The 12,338-nt window shown below is 34.6% G+C and overlaps 1 protein-coding gene across 1 annotated transcript; it reads right to left on the bottom strand.

Moving 5' to 3' along the window:
- Positions 1-247: 247 nt before the first annotated feature.
- LOC134259893 (ankyrin repeat domain-containing protein 17-like) lies at positions 248-3,935 on the bottom strand. Its single transcript, XM_062742493.1, has 3 exons — positions 2,897-3,935; positions 2,231-2,442; positions 248-796 (listed from the first exon to the last, which is right to left on the bottom strand). Exons 1-3 carry the CDS (start codon positions 3,933-3,935, stop codon positions 248-250), a joined length of 1,800 nt encoding a protein of 599 aa, XP_062598477.1.
- Positions 3,936-12,338: the final 8,403 nt, after the last annotated feature.

The following is a 12,338-nucleotide window of genomic DNA, read 5'->3' as shown; positions in this document are numbered from 1 at the left end:
ATAACAATAATAAAGCTTTATTGTATCTATGAAAAATATAAAAACGGTCACCAATAATTCAATTACCTCTATCAATTATTAACAAAAGCTTGATGTTTTAATTATCTAAAACAAACTGGAAAGCGTTTACTAAAACCTTTTCTGCTTAATTACTTGTAAGTAAAATGGATAATTTATTATTATACAACATGTTTGTACCAGAATTGTCTGAAGTTACCGGGCAACTTACACATTGTTATATTTTCTTCTAATACGCCTCTTTAATTGAGACGACATCATTATAATCCCGGGCAACTGTTTCTCTATCGACGCAAGCAGATGGAGGTAAACGATTTCCTGTTAACTTTGTTCGCCTTGTCATTTCAAGAAGAGATATGCCATATCTGTCTAGAACAGGATGGCAGTCTTCACTGTTGAAAGCAATGGTGTCCTTTGTTTGGGGCAATCGGATGTTGACGTTTGCTCCAGCATCAAGTAATAATCTTACTTTTTCAGACACCTCAACTGAATAGATAGATATTAAGGTAAAAAGGAGAGGTTTTACACATATATAAAAATCATCGTCATCATCATCACCTGCATCATCGTCTGCATATTGGGCATCATGGTCATCATCAAAACAAATCTGTACGTACTGGTTTACATTAAAACCTAAAGACAGCTTTTGATTAAGAAATTCACATCCATCTTCGGACACAGTGTGATATGATTCTGACGATGTATTTAAGACCCATGTTTTGTTACTTTCTGTAATGATATCGTCTTTATCATCAGCTTTCACATCAACCTGTCGGATCTGAACAATAACATCAAAAAGATGTCTGTTCAGTTTAAGCTGTTTCTAGGAAAAGCTTAAATAATTTTTTCCTGTTTCGTAAAAGAGCAAGGTAAATTGGTGACTCGCCATACTTATTACATATTGTTACATCAACTTTACATTGAATTAATTGCTGAAACGTAGAAAATATTCTTTCAGTTGGTTCCCGGTCCTGAATTGTGTTTCTAAAGATGGGTCGGACTCTACTTTCATTTTCTCAACTTCGCGAGTGAATCGTATTCCTCGAAACAGAGCTGTCAGTGGTGTTTCTGTCCCCTTTTGTAAATTTAATTAAATCTTGTACCATATTGAAATGTCCTGATTTACAAGCAAGTATAAATGGTATCGAATGACAGTCAGAATAAGTTTCAATTAAATTGACGTCAGCCCCAAAATGAATCGGTTCTTTTGCTACCTCGAGCTCTCGATGACCAAAGAAACAAGCAAGTAGTAAAGGGGATAAGTAGTCTGTCCGTGGCTTGTAATCCGGCCCAGCTTCTAAAAGTTCTTTGACCACCTTTGACAGGCAACTGACAAAGGTGTTTCGATACCATCTTGCATATTTATGTCACATCCAGCATCTAACAATATCTCAATGATATTTGTATGGCCATATATACTAGCTTCATGTACCATAAGCGGGTTAAGATACATATCTAACTTTAAATCTGTCCCATATTTCAATTACTCATTCACAAGTTCGTCACTACCTGACTTACAATGGATTATAAAGACAAACGTGTTACATTATCGATACCAAGTAGTGCATATTAGATTATCAAAGTACGAAAAAGGTGCGTCGACCCAGATTTTCAAAAAAAAAAGGAAAGAGTGGTACAGCCTGTGATCAATTGCATTTCCAGGGAAGGGGGATGTTGCGACCCCTCAGTCTGAGCACCCTCATCTTTTTTCCTTCAGTAAGGGAAACGGTTTCTCTGAATTAACATGTTTGTTCATTCAAATAGTTTTTCTTTGTCATGTGTTTGTCTTAGACTATGCCTGACAAATGGCGCGCTTCACTTTCAAATGAATGACACTGAAATTTATTTAAATTTTAAATAATAAAACACGTATTTGAGAAAGACAACTTTATATAATATGCAGGTGATACTAGGTCAACAACTCATAAAAATTCACATGTATAGTGTTAAATATATTCATACGACCGTCATCTGCTGTCTAGCAATGTAAAAATTTAAACAAAACACACTTTACTTTCACTTCATTATAATTGAGATCAATGCCTCATGTTTAAACAGAATATCGCCGTATACGTTTTTTCAGGTTCAATAAAACATCCTTGTATTCTAAAACACTTTCATCGGTGTATATATCCATCATAAATGATGTACTTTCGCATAAAATTCTTCTACGTGTCATTTCTAGAACAGATATGCCACATCTGTCTAAAACAGGATTACAGTCCTCTGTGTTGAAAGCCATGACATCCATTGTCTGTCGCACTCTTATATTGACGTCTGCTTCCGCGTCAAGAAGAAGTTCCACCTTTTGGACCATTTCATACGCAGATGAATAAATTATTCTATACAATAAAGGTTTACATTCTAAATCCTCTTCCGACTTGCAATCAGCATAAATTTGGATGTTCTGATTTACATTGAGGCCTAAAGTCAACATATGATTCAACAATTCACATTCACCAAAAACAGTTTTGTATGATTCTCCCGAATCATATAATGGCCATATTCTTTTATTTACAGTAACTACGTCGTCTTTATCATCAAGCTTCACGTCCGCATGTCTTAAGTGAACAAGGACATCAAAAAAGTGTTCATTCACTATGGTGTTTGCATTTTCCACATTTAAGAGAAGTTTTAAAATGTCTTTTCGGTTTTTTAAAAGAGCTATGTAGATTGGCGACTCACCGTACTTATTACACATTGTAACATCAGGTTTGCTTTGCATTAATTGGCTAAATATAGATAACCCGTTTCCTTCTGTTTGTACGTCTATCACTTGCAGCTTATCCTCTAGCGATGTATCTGATTCCACTTTTTCTATCTTAAAACCGGGTATTTCATCTAAATATGTGAATGCAGCTGTTAGTGGTGTTCCTACATTGTCCTTCAAATTCACGTCTGCTCCAGACAATCAGCTCTTGCAGCAATTCGACGTGTCCTGATTCGCAGGTGACAGTAAGAGGAGCTGAATGGTCGACAGAATTAAGATTATTTAAATTTACGTCAGCTCCAAATTTGATCAGCTCTCGCACAACTTCAAGATCCCCGTATTTACATGCAGCAACTAGGGGTGAGGTGTAGTCGTCCTGCGCATTGCAATCTGCACCAGCTGCTAAAAGTTCCTTTACCAAATTTAAATGTCCCACTTTACAGGCATGTATGAGTAATTCATTGCATTTGTTATTACAGGTAATGCCAGAAAATCTCGATAAAAGCTCTTTAATCAAATCTACATGACCGTTAGAACAAGCCACTTGAAGTGCACGGTGTCCATCCTCGGTATCAATATCAAGACCTGCCTCCAATAACTCTTTAATTACGTTAAGATGGCAGCCTTCAGCCGCGGCTGATAAAACATGGTCTTCATTTACTTTGGCACCCCATTTCAACAATGTCTGAACTACTTTTAAATTGCCTTCCGAACTTGCTTCGATCAATGGTGTAGTAGAAAGAGAAAAACAAGGTGTCCAGTATGCTGGTAAATTTACTTCAGCGCCTTCTCTGAGTAAATATTCTACGACATTTACATGTCCATTTTGACAGGCAACAGACAAAGGCGTTGATTGTCTATGCTGCATGTTTACATTGCACCCAACATTTAACAGCGTCTCAACGATACTTGTGTAACCATACTTACACGCAACTATGAGCGGTTTGAATAACGCATTTTCTGGATTGATATCAGCACCGGCCTGCAATATTTCATTTACTGTATTAGGACATCCCGACCGACATGCAGATGTCAACGGAGTATTGCTGATTCCACAGAGAATATTTGGATCCGCTCCTTGCTGAAGCAGGTATTTCACAATGATGTAAGCTCCATGTTCACATAACGCTGTCAGTGGTGTGTGCCATTTTCCATTGGCATTTATATTAGCTCCTGTTTCCAATAGAGTATCTAACAAATCTTTCATGATCAAACTACATACCGTTTTAGGAAGATTCCAACGAGGATCGAAAGAAATTGATCCACCAATTTTCATCAAGAGCAATTTCTCTGTAGCCTTCATTACATGCAGTAACTAATGGTGGATCACCAAGGCTATTAATTTTATTAATATCAGCCCCAGCGTGAAGTAACTCTTTCACCACATTGATGTGTAGGGTAGAACAGGCAGCAGTAATAGCAGTGTCCATTCCGCCTCGATATTCTGTGTATTCAGGTGACATATCCAATATATCCTTACTCATATATTTCATCAAAATCTTTACAGTCTCGAGATCCCCACTATAACAGCCGAGCACTAATAGCCGATTTTGTTCTCTTAGGAACCGAGGACAACAAATGTGTTTTTCAGAATCGACAGACTGTATCTGAAAATTGGAAAGAAGGTTTGAAGATTCACTGATAATTTTATGTTGAATTTGTTGCTCTTTAATTGCAGCCATGCTCGTTGGTGACTGATGCTTTTCTGAGCAGGTACATAAATGTTTGAATAATTTTATCTCTGCTTCGTTATTTTGCTTGGTTTTATTTTCAATAAATTTTAAAATTTGCTGATGACCGTAGAATATCACCCAGCTGATAACCCGAATATTATGAGTTTTGTCCTCATCAACTAAGAGCCTTTGTCGTCTTCTCTCCACATCTTCTTTTCCATCTTTCTGTGTTTCCTTTATAACGCTCCTCCCCTTGCGAAAAATTTCCCTTACATCTGTCTGAATCGATAGAAACAATGAATCTATCTGTTGATAAGTCTTTTCTTTCATAACGTCAATGAAGGCTTTACATACATCAGGATGTTTTAAGTGGCCCCCCATGAAAACATCATAGAGCTTCATCTCCTCCACATCTCGATATAACCTCTTGGCTAACATTGGGTACAGTTCACAGGGTAAATGTATTTAAAGGTCTTCATTCAAAACTCCGGGTGTATGCCCATGAGTTCCACTCTCAATGTGCTTTTTCGTTTTTACGAAATTAGCAATAAAATCACTGTTCATGAACTTTACTATTTCTTTCGGATATTTCTTGCCATAATGGCAAGCAGTTAATTCAAATAAACAGTCATGAAGAAATGTAAACTTGTCACCATTTCGTCTGGTATACGTTCCTTCCAATACTGCAAGGGCCTTGGAAAATTTAAATGTATCCGTACAACTCTCCACTTCGCAATTCTCCAAAACATTTCTTTTAATTTTACTGAAAATGACATCATTCTTTTTCAAAATATTCCGTGAAAGTATTTTATTGTTAAACATACATAATATTAATGTTGCATAATGAAGTTTATTTTTTCTCTTTTTTGCATTTTTTAATTCCTAAACATGTTTAGTTTCTAAACACGTATGGGAAAGTGTTTAGAAAAGGTGAAAAAAACACTTTCTGCATACATTCTTCCAAAATTTTACATCTTTAGAAATAAAGCATGCACAAAAGAAGGAAACATTTGAGATGTTTCTTTTAAACACATTCAGATTATGTGCATTTCTGAAATTAAACATATCTAGATTTAACATATTAAAACAAGTGTACTGCAGAAAAACTTTAAATACTTTTAAATTTTGGCACAAAGAGCATGTTACTTAATTAATACATATAATGTTATTGTCAAAATTTTCAAAATATTAACCGATATAAATTATTCATTGTACCACAGTTTTAGATATGTCATCAGAGTTTTTTGTGTGATGTTCTTATTACACAAATTTAATCTTTTGATCTCTATAAGTTCAATCAGCATGGCATACATTTTATAACGGAGGGATGAGCAACAAAAATAAAATAAGCTTGCAATTTTATATAAAAAATTCCTTTAATCTTTTTAATAATGGTTTATAAAAGATATTTCAGTTAAAATTATAAAATATTTATTTTATATATTTTGTATGTTATTAATTACAGTTTCTTCTTCCAGAAGCTTCAGTCAGCTATATGTCAAACTTGACCCGAACTTTCAGCAGTCCTCAAGCACACCAACAAACATGTTAATATAGGACTCTTTTCGTACTTTTTCCATCATAGAAGAAAAACTATGAGTCTCAACGTATAACTTGTCATTCTCTCGCCATCTTTTGATTTCATTTTCATGGATAACTGAAAAAAAGTTTATACTTTTGTAAACAATGACAATTTACTTTTTAGGTTTTATATTCTTGGAATCTCACATAACCTGTGGAAACAACTCAATTTAAAGTTTTCCCATTGAAAGATGACAATTTTTCAAGTTGCATTGAAACTATATTTTTAAAAAATAGTTATCTTAAATTACATTTTCTCATTTAAATTACAAACAAGTCAAAGCTATGCTGATTAATTCTATAGCATATTCTTTGAATACGGCGATTTACATACCTCTCACATATATTCAGTAAAAAGATGCCATTCAAATGATTTTCAATATTTCTTTTGAGTTACATCATCTACAAACGAGTCAAAGATGGTTAACAAATTCGGAATCTTTTGGACGTTTTATGCATTTGCCAAATAAATCTAACATTCTACTTAACAAGTTAATCTTTTAATAAAAACATGTTAAGACATAAGTGTTAGCAATTTTTAACACAGAAAGGAAGTGTGTATCCGTGAACACAATTTATTTATTTTGCTGAATTCTTTAATTTTTATCGAGGCTGGAAAGTGATAAAGTTATTATTGTTTTGTGAAGCTTAGTTTATAGACACAAAGGTAAAGAAACAAGGGGGTGGGGTTTGACCTAGATGTAAGTATTTCTGCAAATATATTCATATATGACCTTTACTGGAGAGGGTGATCAGAATGTTGGGGTCGATCACTTTATTTTCCTTACTCAAAAATGAAGAAGATTGCATGTATGAACTGATTTCAACAAGAGAATTTTTGGCAATTTGGCAAAGAAAATACTCTGGGAGTTGAAAGGAATATATGAAATATCTCAAAGTGTATGTTGTGTAAAGAGTCCAGAGAGTTTGGAACGCATGTGAAGTAGCTTGGTCTTTTGGGTCTTCTTTGTCAAGATATGTTAGGTTAGTAACCATACACATCAGAATTTTTTAAACACAAATAGTGGATTTATTCGTTATTTTTAGTGTAAATTCCTGCTTCTGTTTCTGGAATTTGTAAGATTGGCTGAATTGACCAATCAGAAATTAGACTCTATCTTTGGTTGTGCTTAGATGTATATATAAAAAAATTCCCTTGTCATTGTTTAGAACAATCAGATAATGACTCGGGCTTTTCCGTCAGCAAAAAAACCCCCAGAATTTGAAATATTATAAATATGAAGTTATCTTTAAAGTGTAAGTTACACAATGAATAAACAGTTATTTCATGCTACAACACGATACAACGAAATTGTTATCGTACGGTCTATCTGTAGAAGTTTTTCACAGTTTTCCCAATTTTAATGCACGAATGGCGGCCGAGCATGCGTATTCAAGGAATTTTTTTTAAGTTTTGTGTGCTCGAGTGTGTGCAATTATGATTGACATCAAAATATTAAAAAAAAAACATTTTGCTATGTTTTTTTTTAATTCTTAAGACATGATGATATTAAACTGAAGGCTACGTTATTTAAACTTATCTTAAAAAAATGAATAAGTTCCTTGAAAAAATATAGTGAAGTGTACGTAATATGAGTAAATAAATCGTACTTTCCAGATAAACGACCATGTCCCTCGTTGTCTGGTCCTCTGCTGCCTGTCTTAGTAATTCCTGTCTGTAATAAAGATCATTTATAGGATCCATTGTCTCGTGACGTAGGAAATCAACCTCGTTTTCATATCGATTGTTGTTTCCGAGAAAGGAATCCAAAACCATGACAGCTGACCTGACACCTGACCAGATACGATAGAAATCAACATTAGAGAGGGAAGGACTCGAGGAGTGAACGCAGTCGTTACGACCAATTCGAATTCTCTCGATACTGGCAGATACTGACGCGTCATTTGGTTCAGGATCATTGCCCCAGCCTTTTGAGTGGGGCGGTATGCTACATATGTTCCGTAACAGGGTATACAGCAGCGTTATATCCATATCGTTGTAATTTCCCGTATAATTTCCCTGTTGAGGAAGGATTAAGGCTCTTTGCGCTGCAGACAAACGCGGCAAATTTAGTATATTTTGCCTGAGCACGTGGGTAAATGTTGATGGTGGTATGTAATGACGTAGAACATCCCGTAGTTCGTCTGTACATGGACCCAAAAGCAGACGACATGCTCTATTGGCGTTTGTTGTCTCTTCTGTGGAAGAATAAGGAGAGGTAGCCATTTCTTTATAGACTTACTCTACAAAGAAGAATCAAAAAAGAGAAAATTAGACAAGTATTGTTGTGCAATATGTAGGGAATATTTACATCATCATTCATTTTCAATAAATGAAATTGATTATAGTGTTCGGTTTTGGCATGTCATTAACGCTTAAGAATCTTTTGGAATTAAGTAAACTAAAAGCCTTTTGAATGAATGTTCAAAAGAATTGATGTCCATGCATCTCCTTATATCTACATCCACTAGTAGTCCCTCCTTTATTTTTTAAGGAAACCAATTCGTTAATCACTGCGTGAACTACACTAGGCATGTCACCTGTACAGATTTCTTGATCAATGGCTGATCCATCCATGAAACGAACAAAGACATTCACATCATTAATACAATAATTAATCTTTTTAATCCTACTTTAAATGATTATTTAAACAGATATAAATATAAACAAAAAAATGTCTTTCTTTGGTTGTTAGTACGGGATGAATGTCGCAGCTATTGTAGAAAAAATTTACATAACCCGCTAACGCGGGTTATGTATTTTTTCTGCAACAGCTGCGACATTCATTCCCGTACTAACAACCAAAGAAAGCATTCTATTGTTTAAATAATGAAGTTTAATAAAAAGCTACTGAACTTGTTTTTTTGCTTGTTTGTTGTTTAACGTCACTCCCTTCCCGAGAGAGAGAGAGAGAGAGAGAGAGAGAGAGAGTCCATTTAAAATTCTTTAAAATGTCAAGGGAACAATAAATACAGTATTTAAAATTCAAAATCAAACTTCCTGAAATATCCATCTAAAAAGTCCTAGTAAAGAACCCTTTAAGTAAATAGGCGATACATGAAATGATATATCTCAATTCAAATATATCGATAAAGATACATTCATAAACAAAAACATGCCGATGACATATATATACATGTGTAAAACAAACACATATTCATTATTTACATAACGTTACGTATTTAAGTTCAGATTCCTACCTTTACTCCTTATCATTACGTATAAACCTCCATTTTTTCTACAGATGGTACCTGTAATAAAAACTGGTCTTCATGTCAGACCATTAAGAGAGATATTCGTCTCTAATACGAACAAAAATGTTAAATATCATTTGCATTCACAAAAAAATCAATAAGTGCTCAGTGTACAGGGGTGTTTAAAATGTCAACGGTCTATTGAACATTTAAATCAACACATATACTTTGGATCACTGCGTCCAGTTTGTTAAATATCTTGTTCCAATGCAACTACGAGTACGGTGGTTATTCTTTCCAAATCATAATATTATAATTTCAAGTAAAGTGCACCGTTTTGTATTACGTCACATGCTATTTTGACGGCCGGTAAATACAGGTTGTACACGCCTCCTAATCGCAGACTGTATGTTTCTCGTCTGTGCTTTTTTTTTTCTATAATAGTCTCTTGAACAAGTACATGTAACCAATCATGCAGGGATAAGGATGAACTATCAATCAAAAGGCTTGTAGTAAGCAGATATACTAGTATATACTACTTGAGCCCAGCTGTCAAAATAGGTTGTGACGCAATGCAAAAAGTTCACTTCAATGGAATTGATAATATATTGATTGATCATTTGTTGTTTAAGGTATTCAGTGTACTAGTATAACGATCATATGTTGTACCTAATAAATGAATGATCCGATATTTGATCCATTGTAGCAATTTGAAGATGTAATCAAAAAATGCTCCAACAAAGGGATTTACAAAATTTTGATTATTGTCTAGTTAATTGCACCCTGAAATTTACATTGAAGTCTATGGGCAGCGCATGTTTTTATCAGATATTGTAAAAAGTAATTTGAATTTCCAAGAAATCTCTTGGTGAAAATATGCATAATAAACTCCTTCAGCATTAAACTATGAAAAAAAAAATAATAATTTTTTATTGCAGAAATTTTGAGAAATCAATAATTTTCTTCTTTTCATCAACGGCAGATAACTTCAAAAACTTTTTAATGTGCAAAATGACTGTCTCCTTACATGTTATCAGTCTTGTGAATTTGGTTCATTTCATTTTTATCGTTATCTAGCAAAGCGCGTTTAACTAGTTTCAAATTAGTTAAAATCGTTCCAAATCCCCCATTACACATTGAATACCTTAATGTCGCTCAAGAGAATTTTTCACTCATATGGAGACGCCACCACTTGCCGGTGGAGAGAGAGCTACAAATTTTGTCCTATACTCAGCAGTCGGAGCTATTAAGCAGTGAGGGATCTTTTTGTGCCAATATAAATGAAGTACATGTGAGGTAAACATAATGGTGATTAACAAATTTGAATATGGAAACAAGTCCTGAAATCTATTAAAATATTAACAAGAGGTTCAGAGGCCGCATTGCTCACCTGAGTTTTGTGGTTAGGAAAAAAGCAGAAATCAATTTTGTATTGAAAAAGCATAAATGCATGTGGTTCCAAACTAGTCCTACAAGGGAGAGCGGGGTATGATTTAAACAAAATTGAATCTACACTAACTTACTAAGTATTCTTACATATTAGTATTTGTTTTGATTTACCTTGACATTTTCCTTACAAGTTTGAACTTTCATTGTGGCCCCACCCTACCCCTGGGGGTCATGATTTGAAAAAGAAGCTTCAACTGAACCATCTGAGGATGCCTCCATATAAATATGACCAACCATGGCTTTGCTTCGACCTAACACAGATATATCAGCGACACATAATCATTCAACAATAGTTACTTCCATCAACATGTCAACTCGATATTTCCCAGTATTTGAAATAAAAGATATAACACAGAGACTGAAACATCTGTTTCATATTTGGATGTTTTACTTGAAATTTTATACACACCAGTACATTCGTTTCTAACATTAATTTAATGGTAACGTATTACTGAAAGTCCAACAATTTTGTGTGTGTGATCAACGCAATGACTAAAACTGTCTTTTGTCAACTTCCCTTACCTATGTAGCAATAGACGTAATTATCTACATCTAAGATTGATTGATTGATTGTATATTGTTAAACGTACCTTTCGAGAATTTTTCACTCATATGGAGATGCCACCACTTGCCGGTGGAGAGCTGCAAATTTTGTCCTAAACTCGGCACTTAGGGCCAATGAGCAGGGAGAGATCTTTTTCATGCCAGCAACTACTGCGACACGGGACCTCGGTTTATATAATCTCATCCGGAGGACCGGTCTCCACGTCCCACAGTCCTTACTTCACGACTCTAGAGCAGACGCTAGCTCTAACCACTGCGCTACGCGTGCGACTCTATATTTAAGAAATTTTGTCTCTAAGTTGATTCGGTACGCAAGAAAACGCTCTATTTACAATCATTTTTTAACGAAGTAATCTATTTACTTACAAGTTCGAAATAAATTTTACAAAAGAAGCAAGTTTTATGGTCAATACAACGACCCTTTCAGCAAATACAAATTATTTTTTATTTATAGGTCAATTGGTGACTGGTTAATTGTTAGGCATTTATTTACACACCATACTTTTTACGGATTGTTTTTAGTTTACATATCGTGCTTAAGAGCACACGGCAGTGTGACCACTCAGCAGGGGATGCTTACTTCTCATCTGGCATCTGATCCTGTTTCTGTAGCTTTAGGTTATCTAGCTGTGTTTGCTCGATCTGCTCCTGATTTTTTTCAGATGTTTACAAATTAGATACTATTATTAATCTCTCTCTTTTTTTAAAATTAAATTTTATATTTCAACTCGATAAATCCTTAAATTGGGCGAGAGAAATTGAAAAAAAAGACTACATAAGGCTAAAGGCTGACTAACTTCTAACTTGTGTAAGAAGCCCAAAAATTATTTTGATCTTTTCATCTTTTCGCCGTCAATTTTACGTATTTATATATTTATACCATTTCTTGGGTTGTAAAAGGAAGTTTTTCCCCTTAACACAAATGCAATTTCGAGTAATGAAGTTTGGAGGCTTGTCGAAGTTTTTTTTTAGCTCACCTGAGCTGAAAGCTCAAGTGAGCTTTTCTGATCATATTTTGTCTGTAGTCCGTCCGTCGGTCTGTCTGTAAACTTTTTACATTTTCTACTTCTTCTCCAGAACCACTTGGCCAATTTTAACCAAACTTGCCACAAAGCATCCTTGGGTGAAGGGGATTCAAGATTCTTCAA

The sequence above is a fragment of the Saccostrea cucullata genome, unplaced genomic scaffold (genome assembly GCF_032062105.1).
Source record: "Saccostrea cucullata isolate Sc308-1 unplaced genomic scaffold, CSIRO_AGI_Scuc_v1 ctg4535, whole genome shotgun sequence".
In the NCBI taxonomy this organism is placed as follows: domain Eukaryota; kingdom Metazoa; phylum Mollusca; class Bivalvia; order Ostreida; family Ostreidae; genus Saccostrea; species Saccostrea cuccullata.
This window is presented reverse-complemented; position numbering and strand designations above follow the sequence as displayed.